Source organism: Eumetopias jubatus, unplaced genomic scaffold (assembly GCF_037043125.1).
Source record: "Eumetopias jubatus isolate StellerSeaLion01/CBP00866 unplaced genomic scaffold, mEumJub1_p1.0 scaffold_3, whole genome shotgun sequence".
Lineage (NCBI taxonomy): Eukaryota > Metazoa > Chordata > Mammalia > Carnivora > Otariidae > Eumetopias > Eumetopias jubatus.
In genome coordinates, this window is record NW_028274809.1 from 50,664,105 (window position 1) to 50,684,862 (window position 20,758).

Sequence of the window (20,758 nt, forward strand, 5' to 3'; positions counted from 1 at the left end):
CTGCATCTATTGAGGTGATCATATGGTTTTTATCCTTTTTCTTATTGATCTGTACCACATAGATTGAGTTGCAAATATTGAACCGCCTTTGCATACTGGGCATAAATCTCACTTGATCATGGTGAATGATTTTTTGTAATGTGTTGTTGGATTCTCTTGGCTAGTGTTTTGTTGAGGATTTTTGCATCTGTGTTCATCAAAGATATGGGCCTATAGTTCTCTTTTTTTTTATGGAGTCTTTATCTGGTTTTGGTATCAAGGTAATACTGATAGTTTACGACCATTTTCTTAGAGATCCCTTTTAACAACCCCAAGATGTAATCCAGAATTATCTGGATTCAGCTACTTGTGTATTATTAAGAACTGGAGAAGGTGTTATTTATGACTTTGTATTCTTAGCCTCTATGTACTGAGGCATACTTCCATGTGTATTCTTGTATTTTATTACATAAGCAATTTTATAATATAATGGTGTTTTATATAGACAAGTTCAATGTATTGTATAGTATTCTGTCTCATTGAGATAAATGTCCGAAAGTACTCACTGACAGACATCACCTGTCTGTCAGTGATGATTCTGATTGTTTTGCAATTTTTAATGTCCTATAAAGTTTCCTTAGAATGACCTAATTTATGAAATTATAGAAACAAAATAACATAAAGTTTTTGCTTCAAGTATTGGTAGGGTAGGTTTAGACCATCTTTTCTCCTAAGGACAGCTTAAAAAGATGGCAAGACATATAAAGAAAGATTCTTCTTTTAAAGAAGCTAAAAAGGTAGGCCAAAATCAAGAAGAATGTGGGAACTCAGAGACATAAGCCTAGTACTGGAAGCCACTTTTGACCTGGTTTTGCTGATCCAGAAGCAACGTTTGTGAGAGTAAAGTAGGTTTTGTGACCTAGTGGGGTCTGTAGTAAAATCCAAAGCCTGCCTAAAGTGGAGAGTGGGAAATCTGCTTAAATTCCTCTCCACCCTCTTTACACAGATACCCCAAGGGGTTATATCTTCAGGGTAATCGTGAACTGGAAATGATTTGCCCCTCCCCAGGATCTCCAGATCTTTTGGTGTTGCTCTTTTTGTCCAAGGAACCTATAGTCTTAAACTTGGATTAAGATAGTCCTAGAATAGTACCCCAAAGTGCTTGGCAGAAGCTAACAAATACTCTTTGGAGAAAGGTATCTTCATCATAGGTTTCAAATGATTCCTATAATCATTTTTCAAAAACAGTAACCTCCACCTAGAGAGTGAAAGTCTGTTGGAGATCATTGGAGTGTTGGAGGTAGGAGGTTTAATACATCTGGCTGGCTGCCTGGGGTCATTTTCTGCCCCCTGCCTCCCTCCTGCCAACTTTTGCTCCTGATTTTAGAGTTTTCCTTGTTGGCATCACTTCTTAAGATGGCGAGAGGTGTGTAAAAACCCCCCATACAGACATGTAATAACCTTCTTGTTTTCATCTTCAAGTGTTTCTTTCTTTCTATGCCACTGCCTACAACTTCTGTGCTCTGCCTGGGTCCTAACACATGCATCAGCTTGCTTTCAATACTGTATCTCCCCTGCTGGAATTTGCTGGTCACATTTCTCACCTCTACTTACTCTTTGCTCCAGTTTCCATCTTCTAGAAGTTTGTTGACATCTCTCATTTGGTCTTGCTTGTTTCCTATATTGTTTTCTTTTTTATTGTAGGCTTATTCTTTTTTATTCTTTTCCTTTCACTTTAGTGGATTTCTGGAAGAAGAGTTTTAGACATATGTGTAAAATCCTCGACATTTAACCAGCACATCCACATAGTTGACAAACTTATTTGAGCATAGGAAAAATTTCTGAAGTGAATCAAAAGATATGGATACCTAAGTATTTTCTAATATTGCCGGATATCCCTCTGAAGAGATTGTAACTCACACTTTTCACATTAGAATATGATGATGCCTCTAATATCGTTTTAGTCTTTTTTTTCCCAAGTGGGCTCCACACCCACCGTAGGGCTTGAACTCAAGACGCTGAGATTAAGAGTCGCATGCTCTACTAACTGAGCTAGCCAGATACCCCACATTTTAGTCTTTTTTTAAATTAGTGAATAAAGGGGCATCTGGTTGGTTCATTTGGAAGAGTATGCAACTCTTGATCTCAGGGTTGTGAGTTTGAGCCCCACATTGGGTGTAGAAATTACTAAAAATAAACTTTATGAAACTAGTACATAAAATGTTTTGGGGAAATTATAATACTTTTAGATCATTTCTGTAACTTCTTAGCTTTTATTTTTCTGTTTTTATTTTTTATATTTAATCTAAATTGACATAAACTAAATATGTGGCCGCATATTTTCTTTGTATCTTAAAGATGATGTTCATTGTTTCAGTTCCTGTTTTAGCTTAGGGACCTTTTTGTTTCAAAGAGTAAGTTTGTCAGAAAAAAGGGAGAACTTCTTTATATTTAATTGTCGTGAATAAATCATGTGTCAGACATAGTCAGCCCTGTGCATGCATACTCATGGTAAAACGTGTTCATTGCTCTCTGGAGAAGAAAACAGCCAGTCTTCTTTCCTACTAAAAGTCTTTAGGTGTTTCATTTGGTGGTGTGCCCATTGAGTCAATGTCTCCTTCTAATCCTGCCAAAAGAATCGTTTTTAGCATTTTACAGATAAGTTCTTCTAGTTCTTCACAGAAGACTTTTTTTTTTCAAATGAAGTAGGAAATTTAAATATGAATTGTGCCAAGAATTTAACACTTTCTTATTAACTGCAAACCGAGTTTATTTGTAGTAGTACTCTTCATATATGTTTTACCTGATACATATTCACTAGTATTACTTCCAGCTTATAGTCCATTTGCCAATGATATTAGTCAATGGCTTTAAATGTTTAGAGAACGCTGTTTTAGGATGCAGTTGAGGGAGAAAAGAAAAAAAATTTATATAAACTATTTTTAAGTAGAGACATTATTAACATTTTTTTTTTGGTAAGGAATAATGTGCGAACAAATATTTTAGGGTAATGGTTCTTAAAGTATGGTCCTCAGCAGCAGCAGCATTACCTCAGAACTTGTTAACAGTGCACAGTTTTTGGTTCGGCCTCAAACTTGCTAAATCAAAGCCTGTGGGACTGGGACCCCGCGATGTGTGTTTTAATTAATAAGCCCTCTAGGTTGTTCCAGTACACTGAAAATCGGGAACCATTTCTTAGGGATTAAGAGCATGGATTTTTAAATCAGACCTATCTGAATTCAAATTCCAAAATCCACTATATAATATCTTTATAACTTTCGGCTAGTTATCTAATTTCTCCGAGCCTTAGTTTAGTTTCCTTGGTTGTAAAATTGGAATATCACCTCTCTCGTGTAGATCAAGTAAATGGTATTGTTTGTAAATTGCCTGGTATGGGAGCTAAAAATTGATTATAGTATCCTTACCATTGAACATATACTATAATTTATTGATTCTAAAACACAGTTATTCTGTATTAATGTTTCTGAAATTGTAGGTGTCTTAAAGTCGTATGATTGGAAACATTGTGTCAGCTTACTTGGTAAAGTTTTCTTTTTATCTTAATGGCACATAAGGTAATGGTGCATTTAAAAAACTCAGTGGTGCCTGATTCAGTGATATGTGGTATTATGTTCAAGGTGTAGGAGCACCATCAGGGTGGAGCATATATTTGAGTGTGTACTGATTGAATTAAGTTTTAGCATGGGACAGGTATTGAATTGGCCCCAGGAAAAGCAGGCATTTTAATCAGAGATTGTAGAAGTTGAGTTTAGCAAACAGATATGACTGGAAATGTATTTCTGATTGGGAGCATAAAGAGAAATAATCCGAAGTACAGGAATACCTCATTTTATTGCACTTTGCATATATTGCAATTTTACAAGTTGTAGGTTTGTGGCCCTGTGTCAAGCAAGTGTATTGGTGCCATTTCTCCAGTAGTATTTGCTCATGTCAGTGGCACATTTTGGTAATTCTCCCAATATTTCATGCTTTTTCATTATGATTATATTTGTTACAGTGATTTGTGATCAGTGATTATGACTCACTGAAAGCTTAGATGATGGTTAGCATTTTTAGCATTAAGTATTTTTTGATTAAGATACATACATTGGTTTTTAGACATAATGCTATTGCATATTTATAGACTATAGTGTAGTGTCAACATAACTTTTTGTATGCACTGGGAAACCAAAAAATTCATTTGACTCACTTTATTGCGGTATTTGCTTTAATACAGTGGTCTGGAACTGAATCTGCAATATCTCTGAGGTATGCCTGTAATATCAAGTAACCTAAACAAAATTCATACTAGTATAGGAAAACTGATTTTTATAAATTTTCTGTATAGGTTTACATCCTCCCTTAAATCAGTTATCATCAGTGTTTGGCTTGTAACAAAACCCTCATGGCACTTTAGCAATATGCTTGCTGTTAAATCTTTGCAACCAGGCCTGCTAAATTGAAATATCCAAGGATGAAGCTTGGATTTGTATGTATTTTGAAACATACCCAGGCTTTATCCTTGGATATTTGAATATTATATCCAGGCTCTCCACATACATATAGACATTATCTCTGCCAGAATCAATTTAATTATATTTGTTTTCATTTTAATTTCAAACTAAATTACTTTTCCAAAGTGCCTTTTAAGAAAAACATTCTTTAATGAGTTACACATTCCTTGAATAGCTGTTCTTTACTCCCTTCCCTTATTTGTATCTCTTGCTTCTCTTCCTTTTTCTGAGTGGTCTCTGAAAGAGAAGGTAGATAGTTAACACTTCCATTTTATAATTTGTATGGGAAACCTTGCTGTCTTATAATCCCCATGAAGTAGTACCTATATATGAAGTAGTACAAATATATGAAGTAGTACAAAAGTTATTCTCCCTCTGATTGTATACATCCAGTGATGAACTGTAGGCTGTCTTTGACTAGCTTTAACTTTAGCAAGTTCTTTTTATTTTGGTTGGAATTTATTGCTCTCTGTATCCCCTTCAGTGTCTGTTTTTTATTATTGATGCTGTTCTGTGTCTAAGCATTAGATAATCCTTTATCCTACTGCTTATCTTTATTGCTTTTTCCTGAACCATCCTCCCTTCTTGAATTTGCACATTGAAGAAAAACATTAATCCTATGTAAATAATTTTAAGATTCTTTTGTTAAACCAACAACAAAAGTATATAGCATAGAACATCTGGATTTCATGAATTGTATTTCCTACTTGCTGGATTATGATTTCCAAGCATGCTCTTATCTCATTAACACAAGGTGGTCCATGCCTAACCTAGGATCTTTATTTTTTTTTTCTTTCTTTCTTTCTTTCTTTTTTTTTTTTTTAGAAACTTGTGGTGGAGAATGTTGATGTGCTAACACAAATGAGGACCAGCTTTGACAAACCAGACCAGATGGCCGCACTCTTTAAAAGATTATCATGTGGGTAACTCATGAAACTTTCTATAAGCATTAAGAAGATTTTGACACTCAGTATTTAGCTTTTGCTTAAATATAAGTATCTTTAGCTTATGAAGAGAGCAGAAAATAGTTGCAGTCAAAGGATATTTTAAGTATATGGCTTATCTATTTCACATTTTTTTAACCATAGTCTTAGTACCATGTATCCAATATTTAATGAGTATTATCAGTTCATAAACTCATTTAATTCAAGTACGTCTATATTAATTTCGACTAAAGGAGAATTAACTTTTGAGTGTATAACTTTCTAAATATCAACTTTATTGTGGTATAGTTTGCATACAATGAAATCTGTGCATGTAAGTGAACAGTTTGATGGATTTTGGCAAATGTGTATATCAGTGTAACCTTACCACAGCCAAGACATAGAGCACTTCTGTCACCTCAGGAAGTTCCCTCACATCCCTTTGTAGTCAGTTTCTCAACATCCCACAAACCCAGACAAAAACTGATTTCTGTCACTATAGATTAAATTTGCCTGTTCTAGAACTCCACATAAATGGAATCACACAGTATATACTCTTGTGTCTGCCTTTTTTCACTTAGTATGTTGAGATTCACCCAGCTATGTTACATGAATCAGTAATCTGTTCCTTTTTGTTGCTATCTAGTAGTCATTGCATGAAAACTTTAGCCCTACAACTAAAAAAGAAATTGTTTTTAATGTCTTCTTGACATTGATTCTTTGTGGGAGGTATATTGTGAAATAACAGTGAATCTTAAAAATTTATGAAAGCATATTTAGCCAGGTAACTATTTTAGGTGCACTTGAATTAATTTTATTTTCATTTGCTTTTGTACTTGAAGTATAATTAAAAATTATTCTGAAGTCATACTTATTGATTCATTTAAAAGCCTTTCCAGCATTAAAAAATTCATGAAATACCAAATAAAATATTCTTTGTATTTGAGAAAACCAAAGAAAGAGTTTATTCTCCCAAATAAAAAATAATCCTGAAAAAAATTAAAGCCATGTATTTTACATAATACTTCCCCTTTGATAGTTTTCTTTTAAATGTTATGCACCTATATCAAATTTTTAAAAGTGTAAAATGATTTAGAGAATCACTTTATTTAGGCTCTCTTACCCAGCTTCAAAAATATAAACTTATTTAATAAAAATTAGTATAAAATTAAACTACACAGTAGGTTGCCTTATAGAACAGATCAGTTGTTGCCAGAACTGGGAAAGCAACAAGGGAGTTTTTTGGAGTGGTGATGGTGTTAACACAAATCTACACATGTTAAAATTTTTTCCTAGAGCTCTATACCAAAAGGAGGGGGGGAAGGCTAGGTTTAATATACAGTACTTTAAAAAATGAAATTAAAATGATAAAAATGAAAATACTGATTTGGTGGTAGTATTTTAGGGGGAGGTAGAGTCTGAATAAATACTTAGTAGGAAATTACTTTTTAAATTTCTACCTGATCTCTTTTGTTCATTGTTTTACTATATACTTATATTTACCAGTCTTGTTTTCCTTATTCTTAATTATTTTTTGATGTTTCTCCTGTTTTTAAATACTCAGTTGACCACCCATCCAGCCTAACTACTTAACTTCTTACTAGTCAATATTTTGACTGTATCACTTGGTTAAAGGCCTTTAATCCACTGCATTGTTCAATGCCTGTTTACTGTTACTTTAACTCTGTTTGTGGAATTGAAACAAAATGGAATTTGTTAAAATTCCAAACAATTTGTAAATTTTCAAGATAAAATCTATAATCCTTAATGGCCCATCTATATCAATTCTTTTTTGTGATTTGGAAAAAGAAAAGATCTGCTTGAGAATGGCTTACTTAGGGGACCAGAGAAAGCTATTCTTTCAGTTGAAATATTTTTCAAAATACTCTTTTTTGTCTCAGATTCCCATCTTTGTGCCTCCTTCATGCCGTATCCAGTGGTTGATATACTTTTGTAGCAGTTTGATTTTCATAGTCAACAACCATATTCTTTTTAATACCCTTAAAAAGCCTTGTAATTTGTTAAAAGTAGCCCTAATTGGGGCACCTAGATGGTGCAGTCGGTTAAGCGTCTGACTTTTGATTTCGGCTCAGGTCATGATCTGAGAGTCCTGGGATCGAGCCCTGCATTGGGCTCCATTCTTAGCACGAAGTCTGCTTGAGATTCTCTCCCTCTGTCCCTACCACTCATGCTTGCTCACTCTCTCTCAAATAAATAAATAAATCTTAAAAAAAAAAAAAGTAGCTCTGAATTGGGAGGTAATCTGGAATTAATTTTCAGTTTTAGGACTTTTTAGCTATGTGACTTGAGCAAATTTAATACTGTATCTGTTTCTTCATGTTTTCTAGCAGTGTGTCTCTTGGGACTAGGTTCATTGCTCTATTGACTCCCTTACTATAGACCTTAATTTTCTAGTTTTCCTGTAGTAATTCTTCCTTTTTAAAATTCATTCCATTCACTTTTGCCCTGACCTTGCCACCATCTACAAGTCTACAAGTTGCCTCCAAAGATCTTTACTTTTACAATACTTTGAATGTTTTTATCACCTAAAATTGTTGCACTGGTAAGATCTTGAATTTGAAGCTCTACTCTCAGATCAGTTATGTCTTCCAGCTTTCCCACTCCTTCACTCTTATTAAATTCTTTGTTCTAGCTCATTGAAACATTGATGTCTCTCTAGTTTTCTAATCAGTCTCTTCCTGGCTTTACTTCCTTATCCATTCAGGACTTTAAAATTTAGTGATTTTAATTATACTGTCCTCTGTGCCATCATACCTTTGACTTTTTGCTACATTCATCATTCCAAGCAATTTCCCTGATCCCAGAAAAATCTCCTCTCCTGCTCCCTGGAAGCCAGATACTGCTTGTAAAATAACACTTGTTAAAGTCTGTTGTTACGCCTCCCTCTTATTCATCTGGCTACTTGCCTGAAACCTTTCCGGAAGAGATCATTAGTGACTACCCATTTTCAAAATCTGGTCCTCTTTCCTCTTATTCTACTTGATTCCTCTGTAGTGTTTATCTCTTTTATTCTCCTTTTTATTGAAATTTTACTCTCCATTTGCCAGTGCTTTTACCATTTTTAAGCCATTGTTTTTATAATTCTTTTGGGGAAACGTATCCAGTCTTATTTATCAGTGTATCTTTAAAATATTCATCCCCAGCCTTGACTCTGTATGGAGCTCCAGGTACTTAATATCAAGTGCTAATTTGATCAGGGGGACCAGAAGCACCAAGCAAAAGCACCACATAGGAGTTTGTTAATGTAAATTATTAGGGTTCCACTCCAGACTTACTAAATCAGTTTGCTGGGGCCCAGCAGGTGATTCTGATTTGCATGAAGTTGAAGAAACATTGTTTAGATATCTACAGCTGTATGACCCACAGATACTTTACAGCATCTCTAGAATAGAAAGGATATTCTCCTGATGGGAGGTATAAATGGGTGGGGAGAAAAAGCCTGATGTTCTTCTGTTATTGACCATTATATTACCTCCCATGCCATTCACCCAGTGATTCTCAAAGAGAAACTTGGGTATGTTATCTGACTTTTCCTGTCATCATAATCCATTCCATATCTAGTAGCTGTGTCTTCCAGATCAGAGTTTGCAAATTGGTGGGTCATGTTTGGCCCAAAGACATAATTTTTTTGCTCCATGCTACATTAAATTTAAAAAAAATATTTTTTGATCATTATTTTAAAAATGCAAGATTTTGCATAAATATCCAAACTTTTGGCTCTCTTTCCACCCAAATCCTGGGCAGTATTTTGCCACATGGCAGTGATTGGCTGGAGCTTAGTAGCAGTTGCCTCTTTTAGAAATGTTTTTCTCCAGTTTTTCCCCTCACTATTCTGTCTTTCACTTAGTCTACTTCACTACTTTATGTTACCTGCTATAGTTATTGAGCTTGTAACTCCTGCTGCAGATCCCACCTCTTAACTGTGATGCCTAAATCTATTCCTTTTCTTCCCATGGTTCTCATTTAAGGCTTTGTCATTATTTCGTGAACTACAATCTTGGCTTCCTAACGTGTTCAGTCTTCACTTTCTAACCTATCTCCCACATTCAGAGTTATATTTCTAAAGATTTCTTTTCATATCACTCTTTATATTTAAAAAACACTGAACTACCTCCTAATTGCTTAGAGGATAGTCTAAAACTCCTTAGCATGGCGTTCAAAAGCCATTATTTGGATAGCCTCATATCCAGCCATTGTTTCCCCTCTTTTCCTTCACAACTTTTTGCTTGCCTGTCCTGAGATCCACATAGTTCTGCTCTAGTGTTAGTTCCTTGGGATGTGCCTTAGTCTGTTTGGGCTGCTACAACAAAATATCACAGATTGGGTAGTATATAAACAACAGAAATTTATTTCTCATCGGTCTAGAGGCTGGAAGGTCAAGAACGATCATGGTGCTGGCATGGTTGGGTGAGGGCCCTCTTCAGGGTCAGACTTGTCATTGTATTTTCACATGACTGAAAGGGATAGGGTTCTCTCTGAAGCCTCTATAAGGCAGTAATCAAATTCATGAGACTTCACCGTCATGGCTTGAGCACCTTTCAAAGGCCCCACCTCCTAATACCATCAGCTTTTGGGGCTTAAGTTTTTAATACATGAATTTTATAAGGAAATAAACATTTAGCCCATAGCAGGATGTTAATGGAAATTATGGGGAATTAGAGGAGGTGCCAGTGCTTAAAAAGGTATGGCAAATAATCCATTAATGATAAGTTAAACAACATTTCTTACCATGAAGTTTCTCAGAACTTTGTTGTTGTTAATATATTCAAGAGAAGGTTGTAGGATATACTTCTGGCAGGATTATTTGATTAAATTCTGGATATCATCCCTTAAAAAATATATGATTATATCACACTACTTATTTTCTGATTATTCACCTTATTCTCTGCCATTCCTTTGTCTAGATTTCCTTTTGTTTTGTTCCCTGGCCTGGAATGCTTTTTGTCTTCTCTTTTATGACCAACTTGGATGATATTTTCCCAGAGAAATTTTTCCTTTCACCCTTCTTTCTTCTCTCCTTTTCTGGATGGTAACATAGTCTCATTTCTTGAATAACCATTTCATTGAACATCTTCTAGTCTTCTGGGTCTCAGGCACTCTATCGAGTGCTAGAGAAAGATTGGTTGATTAGACTGGTTCCTGCTCATGTGGAAGGTATTACATATAACATAATACCTTACCTCATTTTGTTAACACTACTGTTTTAAGTCTCATCACATTTTGGTTTATATTATGGCTGTTAGTATGTTTTAATAAAAGATTCTATGGTCAAGGTTTAAGCAAACCACACAGGAGGTAGAAAGTCAAAACAACTCTCCATTTCTACTCCTCAAAGGTAACTATGGTTAATGGTTTTCTATACATCTTTCTAGAAATTTGCTATATATGTACAAATATATGTATGTATATACTGTTGACTCTTGAACAACGTGGGGTTTAGGGGCACTGACTTCCTGTGCAGTCAAAAATCTACATGTAATTTTTGACTCCCCAAAAACTTAACTGCTAGTAGCTTACTGTTCACCTAAGCCTTGCTGGTAAAATAGTTAACATATTTTGTATGTTATATGTATTGTATACTGTATTCTTATAATAAAGTAAGCAAGAGAAAAAATATTAAGAAAATTACAAGGAAGAGAAAATATATTTACTGTATTTACCCAAAAAAAAAAAAAATCCATGTGTAAGTGGACCTGCACAATTCAAACGTGTTGTTCATGGGTCAGTTGTGTATCTTTTTGTCTCACATAAATAGGGTCATATTTTCTTAATTTTCTTGACAGTCCATTTAGAGTGTTAGTTATGGTCTAGATTATTATTCTGTTTATATTTGTGTTCTTATTTACACAGTACTATGCCTTGTATATCAAGAGTAATTCAACAAATGTTGGCTTTTTAAAATACAAAAGTATTGATCCTTCCAATTCTAATCTCCCTTGATTTTGTTAATTTTTAATATTGAATATATAGTAATAATTTTCAGAATAATGCTTTCTAACTAAAATGTAAATGATCAAATCCATTTAGTCTTCAGCAACCTGGTCTTGCTTAAAACTGCTTGTGATCTCAATAGTCATTTTTTTGTTTCTTGACTCTCCAGACCTCAGCAGTTTAAGAGTTTAGCATCTCCAAGTTCTGGGACCATTTGAGGATTTAACTCCTGTCCACTCTGACAACTCCTCTTTCTCCCCTAGTCTTTCTCTCCTTCCTCCTACTTCTGCCATTTCTGAGGCTACTTTGTGATTATTTCAAGATTCTGGTGAACCATCTAAACCATTTTAAAGAATAGTTTCTACTCCATATGAAGTAAACTGTAATTTCCTTACTTTTAATATCAGCTTTCAGTACCTTTCCATCTTTAATCCTTTGTTGTAATCAAATTGCTGTTGTATCTTTTATCATGGGAATTTTATGACTAAGTTTTCTTCACGAAGTTAAAGAATTGAATTCAGACTCTTCTCTCTTTTCTTCCAATTTAGCTGTTGACAGTGTCTTGAAGAGGATGACAATAATTGGTGTAATTTTATCCTTCCGATCATTGGCACAAGAAGCACTTAGAGATGTAAGAAACCATTTTAAGTACATATCCTATAGTTAAATAATCCCTTTTAATTTCTGAGAAATTAAAAGTTACTTAAAATTCCAGTTTTCATAGTTATATAAAATCAAATATATAGAAATTAGAGCTATTTAAACTTATTTTTTATTTTGGCATTGAAATTGGGGGGAGATATAGCTTGCCTGGATATTGTACTACTTTTTCAACTTTCTTTTCACTGAAGCATTTTCTATTTTGGCTATGTTCAGTTTGGCATTCTAAGTACTATTCTTAGTACTTTAGAAAATCATATCAAAATAGAAAAGGTAAAATAATTTTTATGAAAACTAGAAGTAATTGAATGGTAATATTTAAATTTGTGGTTCACCATTTAAAAATGACTCTGCATTTTTATTTGTTGCCCTGCCTAGGTCCTATCTTACCACATTCCTTTTCTTGTAAGTTCAATTGAAGATTTCAAGGATCATATTCCAAGGGAAACTGATATGAAGGTAATAAAGCTTCTATTTGGATTTTACAGTTTCTAAAATGAAATATTTGAGTTACATATGAAATAAAATTTAAAAAATTCTAAACTACTGTAAAGTTTTTATTTTAGAGTGATCAGTTAGCATGCTTACCTTTGAAAATACATCTTTGAGAGCTCAGCACCAAAATGCTACATAGGCATTTTGAAAGTTAATCTTCCTTAATCACCCATAGCAATGTAAAATGGGTTGGTATTGATCTTTTCTTACACTGATAGCTGTCCATACCTGGTCATAAGCAGAATTAGAAAGACAAGCCAGTGAAATAAGAGTTGTTGTAGTAAAATTCAATCAGTTTTTTTTATTTTTATTTTTTTTAGATTTTATTTATTTATCTGACAGAGACACAATGAGAGAGGGAACACAAGCAGGGGGAGTGGGAGAGGGAGAAGCAGGCCTCCCGCAGAGCAGGGAGCCTGATGCGGTACTCCATGACAGGACCCTGGCTGGGATCATGACCTGAGCTGAAGGCAGATGCTTAATGACTGAGCCACACAGGCGCCCCTCAATCAGTTTTTTTAAATTGATGTTAAAAAAGTCTTGTAAGAGGATGTCATTTATAGGGTATAATTTTAAAAAATTTTAATACCCTGTTTTTAGAAATATAAGATAGAGTATTAGTAGCCATATGTGAGTTTACAATTTTTGTTTTGAAAATTTTTTGATCATGAAATCCAATTCACTTATCTAACCCCAGCAATAATTAACCAGTGGTTACACATCCACTGAGTGATCTCATATGTATGTTTTCTAAGCTTTCATGTGTCTTGGAAAGATTATTTTCTATTTCACATGTTTTAAAACGCACTGTCTCAAAAAAGTTATGTCTAAACTCTTTTGTGTGACACTCAAGTTTTTTTTTTTCTCGGATTGATGCTACTCACACTCTGATGATTATCTTCCATGGCTTGTTCCATCCTTCTCCCATGCTCTTCCCTTTCTTACTCTACCCTTCTCTTCATATGTATCCCATGAGGTAACTAGTTCTTCCCGTGTGCATTCTCACATCTGTCTAATTTATTCTACCTGAAAATCCTGCGCTTTTCTGTTTTCTGCCTTTTGAAGTCCTGCTTATCTTTTAAGGTCTGATTTAATTGCTGTATTCTAAGAAATATTCCTTGATCCCTAGGCAATAAAGAATTTCTTTTTCCTTCTTCTTATCCGAAAACTTTTTGTTTATCCATTGTGGAGTTAAATATGTTCTTCCTTGTATTATAATCATGTTTTTTCTCTTAAATTTATACTAGATTGTAAACATTTTGAAGACCTGAGCTGAAACCAAGAGTCAGGTGCTCAACACAGTGAGCCATCCAAGTGCCCCAAGTTTGCCTATTCTTGACACTTAATATGAATCATAAGAATATGTAGGCTTTTGGTACTGGCTTCTTTTACTTAGCATAATGTTTTCAAGGTTTATTCATGTAGCATGTATCAGTACTTCATTTTTTATTGCTGATTAGTATTCCATTATATGGATATACCACATTTTATTTATCCTTTCATCAGTTGATGGACATTTAGGTTTTCATTTTTTGGCTGTTATAAATAATGCTACCATGGATATCCATATACAGTTTTGGTGTGGACATATGCTTTCCTTTCTCTTTGATATATGCCAGGAGTCGAATTGCTGTATGGTAGCAATAATAACTACTCTCAGCAACCATCTGAGTAGCGCTCAGAGGAGAGTCTGCTTGAGGATTCTCTCCCTCTGCCCCTCCCCCTACACGTGCATGCATGCATGCTTTCTCTCTCTAAAATAAATAAGTAGATAAATCTTAAAAAAAAAAAAAAGAATAGGGTAAACTTACAGAGACAGAAGGTAGATTAGTGGTTGCCTAGGGCTGGAGACTGGGAAGAATTCTGGAATAACTGCTCATGGGCACAGGTCATATGGAAACTCTATGTTTAACCTTTTGAGAAACTGCCAAATTGTTTTCGAAGTAGTTGTACCATTTTGCATTCCCAGCAGCAATGTATGAAGGTTTCAGTTTCTCCATATCCTGTCAATATTTGTTCTTGTCTTCTTAATTATAGCCATGCTAGTGTGTATGAAACGGTATCTCATTGTTTTGTTATACATTTTTCTGAAATAATGTTGAATACGTTTTCATGTGCTTATTGACTATTTGTGTGTCTTCTTTGGAAAAATACCTATTCATATCCTTTGCTCATTTGGATCATTTGCCTTTTTAATTTTGAGTTGTAAGAGTTCATTATATATTCTGGATACAAGTCCATTAACAGATATATAATTTGGAAATCTCTCTTATTCTGTGGGTGGTTTTTTCATTTTCATAATAATGTCCTCTGTGGCACAAAAATTTTTAGTTTTGATGAAGTCCAGTTAGTCTATTTTTTTCTTTAGTTGCCGCTCCTTTTGATGCCCTATGTAAGAAACCATTGCCTTACCCAAGTCATAAAGATTTATACTTGCATATTCTTCTAATAATTTTATAATTTTAGCTCTTAGGTTTATGACCATTTTGAGTTCTTCATTTTTGTGTGTGGAGTAATGGATCACAAAAAAAATGTTTTTCCTTTTTTTTTTAAAGATTTATTTGAAAGAGTATGTGCATGAGCAGGGGGAGGAGCAAAGGGAGAGAGAGAGAATCACAAGCAGACTTGATGCTGACTGTGGGGCTTGATCTCACGACCCTGAGATCATGACCTGAGCCGAAATCAAGAGTTTGATGCTTAACCGACTGAGCCACCCAGGCGTCCCCCCAAAAAATGTTTTTCTAGAGCTTAATCCATGGCAATTTCCATTTATTTTTAGATACACAGTTTTACTCATATTTTATACTGAGTTTTTTTTTGGTAGCAATATCAAAAGTAACCAACTATGTAGGTGGTTTTTAACTGAGGTATTGAGCAGTCAGAATATCATAAATACTTGAAATCCATATGTAATGCCAAAAAGAATTATTTTAGTCATTAGAAATTCCTTTATCAGGCTTTAAATCTGTACTCCTTAAAAATCTATTATGGGGCACCTGGATGGCTCAGTCAGTAGGGCATGTGACTCTTGATCTCTGGATTGTGAGTTCAAGGCCCATGTTGAGCACAGAGCTTGCTTTAAAAAAAAAAATCTATTATGATAAGTAATTTACCATATTTATAGCTATGATATGATGAGTCATTGAACCACCACAATTTTTCATTAAATAAATATGAATGTAAATATAAGTTCAGCGATTTTGATTTACTTTTGTTCATTTATTCATCTCTTTTGGCTTGATATTTTATATCCATGCTTCCAAGAAAAGTAATGTTAGCATGATTTTATTGGCATTTGCCACAGAGAATATACAAATTTTTTTTGGCCTAAAATAAGTTCTAATAAGCAGCACATCGTGAAGTAATAACTCAATTTTTCATTGTAGGATAGTTGTGCTATAGTTCTGTTTCAGCCAAGTTTTGAAATTCTCTAGTGTTGTTATAGGTAGATTCTAATTTAAAAAGTATGTCTTTCTTACTAAAGTGAGGTTTCTTAGAAATTTGCTAAAATATTTCTTACTCTGTAATTCTTATATATTCCATCAGGTTGCAATGAATGTGTATGAGTTATCATCAGCTGCTGGATTACCTTGTGAAATTGATCCTGCCTTGGTGGTAGCTCTCTCCTCACAAAAATCAGGTAAAATGCATTAGCAAATATGTATTAGTCTTAGTTAAAATTACCAGGGAAACACAGATACAGGTGTGGAACTTATTATTCAAATGCCTGCTTAATGTCCAACTTGCTTTTTTTTTTTTTTTTTGGTAGTTGGAATATAGCAATGCAGAAACGACAGAAATCCCTGTCATCTGGAGCTTATGTTATAGTGCAGTCATCATACAGACAATATTTAAGCCATAAGACTAGATGGAATTTCTAAGATTAGTTAACATAGATGCAGAAGAAAGAGGATCAGGGTCTGAGCCTTAGGACACTTTCAAATTTAAGAACTCAGGGAGAAGAGGAGGAACTACCAAAAAGAAACTGAGAAAGAAGGATGGATGATGAAGAAGAAAAACTAGGAAAGAGGAACTTCCAGCCAAAGTGGAGAGGGATTGATCTACTACATAGATTAATGGGTAATGCTGCTAAGAGCAGTGGCAGTGGAATTTTTGGAGCAAAAGGCTGAGTAGAAAGGGCTTACGAGAGAATAGGAGAAGAGGAATTGGAAATAAGTATAAAACAACTCTATCAGAGTTTTACTGTAAAGGGGAACAAAGAAATGAAATTACAGTAGCCAGAGGCAGGAATAAAATCAAGAGAAGGATTTTTTTCAGGTGAGAGAGTCACAGAATTTGTATACTGATGGAGATGGTCCAGTAGGTAGCAAAATGGGTATCTGGAAAAGGGTGTCCTATTTTCACTGGACTAGAGCCATTTACTGTGGAGTCAGTGCATCATTGTGTTGTATTAAACATTTAAAAGATTTTAAAACCAGCTCTTTGAAATGTAGTACCCAGAATGCTCTAGATATTTCTAGATTTGTCTACAAAGTAAATAACATTTTACCTGTTACTGATACTAAAATGACCATCTATCCCCTTGTACCTAGCATGTTTGGCTGGGTTCATCAGTTCTTTTTTATTTAACATTGCTTTTTGTTTCATCATTCATGCAATATGTTAATTATATTCACGTGGGTAATTGCCACTGTTACTCATTTGGCTACAGCTATATTTTTCATAGCCAGATTTTTAAAACATTCTGGCTCTTACATTCAATTCTTACATATATGTGGTGGGGTGAATAGTAGAATAACTAGAATTTCCCAGGTACCAGATTCAAGTGCCTTGGGTAACCTATAATTTTAGTATACATTATAATAAATATTTTAGAAAGGATTATGTCTTAAAAGACTTAGGGCAGTGCTAGTTATTTTCATTTATGACTGGTTCCTTCTGTCTTCTAAAATGGATAGGTTGGAAATCTAGTCCACTTTCCATATTTATATCTTTTAAATACTAACAATAAACTTCAAATCACATTTTTTAGAAAAAAATTAAGGTTTTTTTGGATGATTTTACAGAGTAATTTATGAGATAATAAATTTTCTAAACTGTAGTACACAGAATATTCTTATCAAATAATAATTTATCAGTTTTCAGTTAGGAAATTTTAGGATTCCACTTATCCTAATCATATTTTTTTTGCCTTATAATCTTAAAATTAAAAATAATTTTTTTTGCCTTACTGTTTTTTTAGAGGTCCTTGAAAAATGATTGGGTAGTTGATAATAGCCAATAATGTATGTTACTTCTATATCACTTATAACAAAGTTGCAATTAGTTCTGTAGAAGCTCAGTAATATACCTTATACAAAAATTGAAATTTGCATTTTCTGGTTTAGATTGATAACTCTTAACTAATCTTGAAGAAATAACTTAGTTTTATTTTGAATTTTCTCCCTTAGAAAACATAAGTCCAGAAGAAGAATATAAAATTGCCTGCCTCCTTATGGTCTTTGTGGCAGTTTCTTTGCCAACATTGGCTAGTAACGTCATGTCTCAGTATAGCCCTGCTATAGAAGGTAATGGTTTAAAATTGCTTTGGCAATGAAAAAGTCATGAGTTTTGATATAATAGATGCTTTTCAAGTAATTAATGTTCATTTATAATAGAACGTGGGTTAACCTACTAGTCACTTACTAGCTTTACAACCTTGAATAGTTGATTTTTCTTTTTCAAAGCCCCAGTTTCCTGATTCATGAAACATGTATGTGTGAGCTTTTGGGTGCCTGAGTGTGTGTGGCAGGGGAAGATGAAGGAGTATTCAGTTCTAAAGATCAAATGACGAAATGTTTGTAAAGCAGCTAAAAACATCTTTTTTGAGTTTCAGAGACAATATAAAATTTATGTATGATTTCTCTTGGGTATTTTTTGAAAATTTGCCTGTTTAATACAGACATCATCATTTGTTGCTTTTTTGCTATAGTATTTTTTAAAAGCACTAGTCCTCATAAAAATGAAAGGAGAGCAAGGCAGGCAATCGCCCAACTCTTAATAATGTCACTATGTAGATTGTGAAGTGATTAAAGACTTGCTGTTTATGTATTTGAAATTTTGGGGTCATGCAGAAACCATAAACCCTACTTGCACTTTTCTCAGGGCACTGCAACAACATACATTGCTTGGCCAAGGCCATCAACCAGATTGCTGCAGCTTTGTTTACAATTCACAAAGGAAGCATTGAAGACCGTCTTAAAGAATTTCTGGCGGTAGGCATAACCAAATAGCAGAACTCATGATGTTTTATAAGGAAAATAAAAATGATAACAGAATAAATTCTCCTTTTTTTCCCCCTGGAAGGAGGACCAGGTGAAGGCAGGCATTAAAATCAAGGAGCTGGTTAGCATTTTTTTCCCTTAGAAATCTCTCATTTCTAGAACTCTGCAATATGACCTTTTTTTCTAAGCTGATACTTGGACTGCCTAGAATTTTGCCCATTATCTTATATATAGGCACTGAATGATTGAAATATATTATAAGTTGAAGCATACTGAAAAGTAACTTGTGAGTGAACATTTCATTAAAACTTTCTTAAAATGTTTATATACTTTTAAGCTTGCATCTTCCAGTCTACTGAAAATTGGCCAGGAGACTGATAAAACAACAACAAGAAATAGAGAATCTGTTTATTTACTGCTAGATATGGTAAGTCTCATTTTATTTTTTATTAACAAGAAAAAAGTTCCAGTCATTCCTGATAGTCTTTTCTTGGCATTTAGTGATTAAATAATAATATGAGCTGAAGTACTTTTTTGATCCCTTCTGTTCAGTCCACTCAAGCCACACACTGTCTAAGTATCACTGGAAAGACTAACATTAGTTTTATTTTACCATATGGTAATCATACCAGAAAACAACAGAATAAAAGATTAGTATTACCTATTTTATGAATAGTTTTTCAACTGGTGGGAAACATTTAAGGCCTTATATTTTCCAAGTGTGTCAATTTCAACTCTCCCAATTTTCTGAATTTTCTACATTCTCTTTCCCACCCATCTAATATAATTTCCTGTGATTCTCGGTGCCTCGTCAGCTCTTTCTCTTCACTATCTGAACCAGCTATCCTTGTTTCTACACTGTGGCTCTTCTCACTTAGAATTAATTTCCTTTTCCTGCAGAGATCTATATTTGTTCTATGATTCAGCGTACCCCATAGCTAAAATCTTTTTCTAGATAGACTTTCCTGATTACTCTGGCCCGCATTAATCTTTCATCCCTTTTGAACTCCTCTAGCTTTCCACTTAATTACAGTTGGTCTTATGTTTGATTTGGTTTTTTGGCTTAGTCTTGGGAACTTGATGGTATGGACCATATTTTAAATATGTTTATATTCTCTTATATGTCTAGTATACAATTGAGGGCAAATGAAAGTACTCAGTCTGTTCCTATGATTAATAGACTTAATTGAAAAGTGGTAATTTTAAACATTTTGATAGCAAAACACTGGCACATTTATATTTCAGATTCTAAAGTAAAAGGAAAATAATTTTCTAATTAAGAACACTATAGAAATTATGATTTACTGGCTGTAAATGTTCCCATTAAAATAACTTCAATTCTCTGATGCATTTTTGCTACTTTTCAGATTGTGCAGGAATCCCCATTCCTGACAATGGATCTTTTGGAATCTTGTTTTCCTTATGTCTTGCTGAGAAATGCATACCATGCTGTCTACAAGCAAAGTGTTACATCTTCTGCATAAAATATCTACTTATTGAAGACAAGCACGCATTTTTGTTGCTCTGGTTTTACCTGTAAACTGTGGAACTATTTTACCTTAAGGCCTGAAAAACAGTTTTGTGGATTATAAATTTCTTTCATACGGTTGTATTTTCTGATCATTGGTTTCATTTAATATGGTTCTACTACAGTATACTTGGTTGATTTAGGTTTCACATTCACTGAATTCACTAAAATTATTCCTATAATTTTAGAATATCATTGTTTGAAAAACATACATTATCTATGTTTTTGATATTTGAAAATAAAAAAAACCTTTGCTTGTTTATTTCTGAAAAAGAATTGTATTTAGTGATTATTTTAGATAGTGATATAGCATTCATCTGTGTGTAAATTATTTCATATAGGGAAGAGTTATGATCTGTACCTATGGTTCTTATTGAAAACAAAACTGGATGTGCATTTCTGTGATGTTATGAATACATTTCTACTTTATTTTGAAACATTTGCCAAACTAAACACTGTAACACTGTATAACATTAAAAATGT

The 20,758-nt window shown here is 33.8% G+C and overlaps 1 protein-coding gene across 1 annotated transcript in view; it reads left to right on the top strand.

The window, feature by feature from the left end:
- Window positions 1-20,434, top strand: part of NCKAP1 (NCK associated protein 1) — a 98,144-nt gene extending 77,710 nt beyond the window's left edge. The window contains exons 24-31 of the mRNA XM_028125509.2: window positions 5,319-5,412; window positions 11,917-11,999; window positions 12,407-12,487; window positions 16,070-16,163; window positions 17,935-18,051; window positions 18,629-18,738; window positions 19,085-19,174; window positions 20,115-20,434. Coding sequence (XP_027981310.1) covers window positions 5,319-5,412; window positions 11,917-11,999; window positions 12,407-12,487; window positions 16,070-16,163; window positions 17,935-18,051; window positions 18,629-18,738; window positions 19,085-19,174; window positions 20,115-20,231 — 786 coding nt within the window. The 3' untranslated portion in view covers window positions 20,232-20,434. The remainder of the gene's footprint in view (window positions 1-5,318; window positions 5,413-11,916; window positions 12,000-12,406; window positions 12,488-16,069; window positions 16,164-17,934; window positions 18,052-18,628; window positions 18,739-19,084; window positions 19,175-20,114) is intronic.
- The last annotated feature ends 324 nt before the right edge of the window (window positions 20,435-20,758 follow it).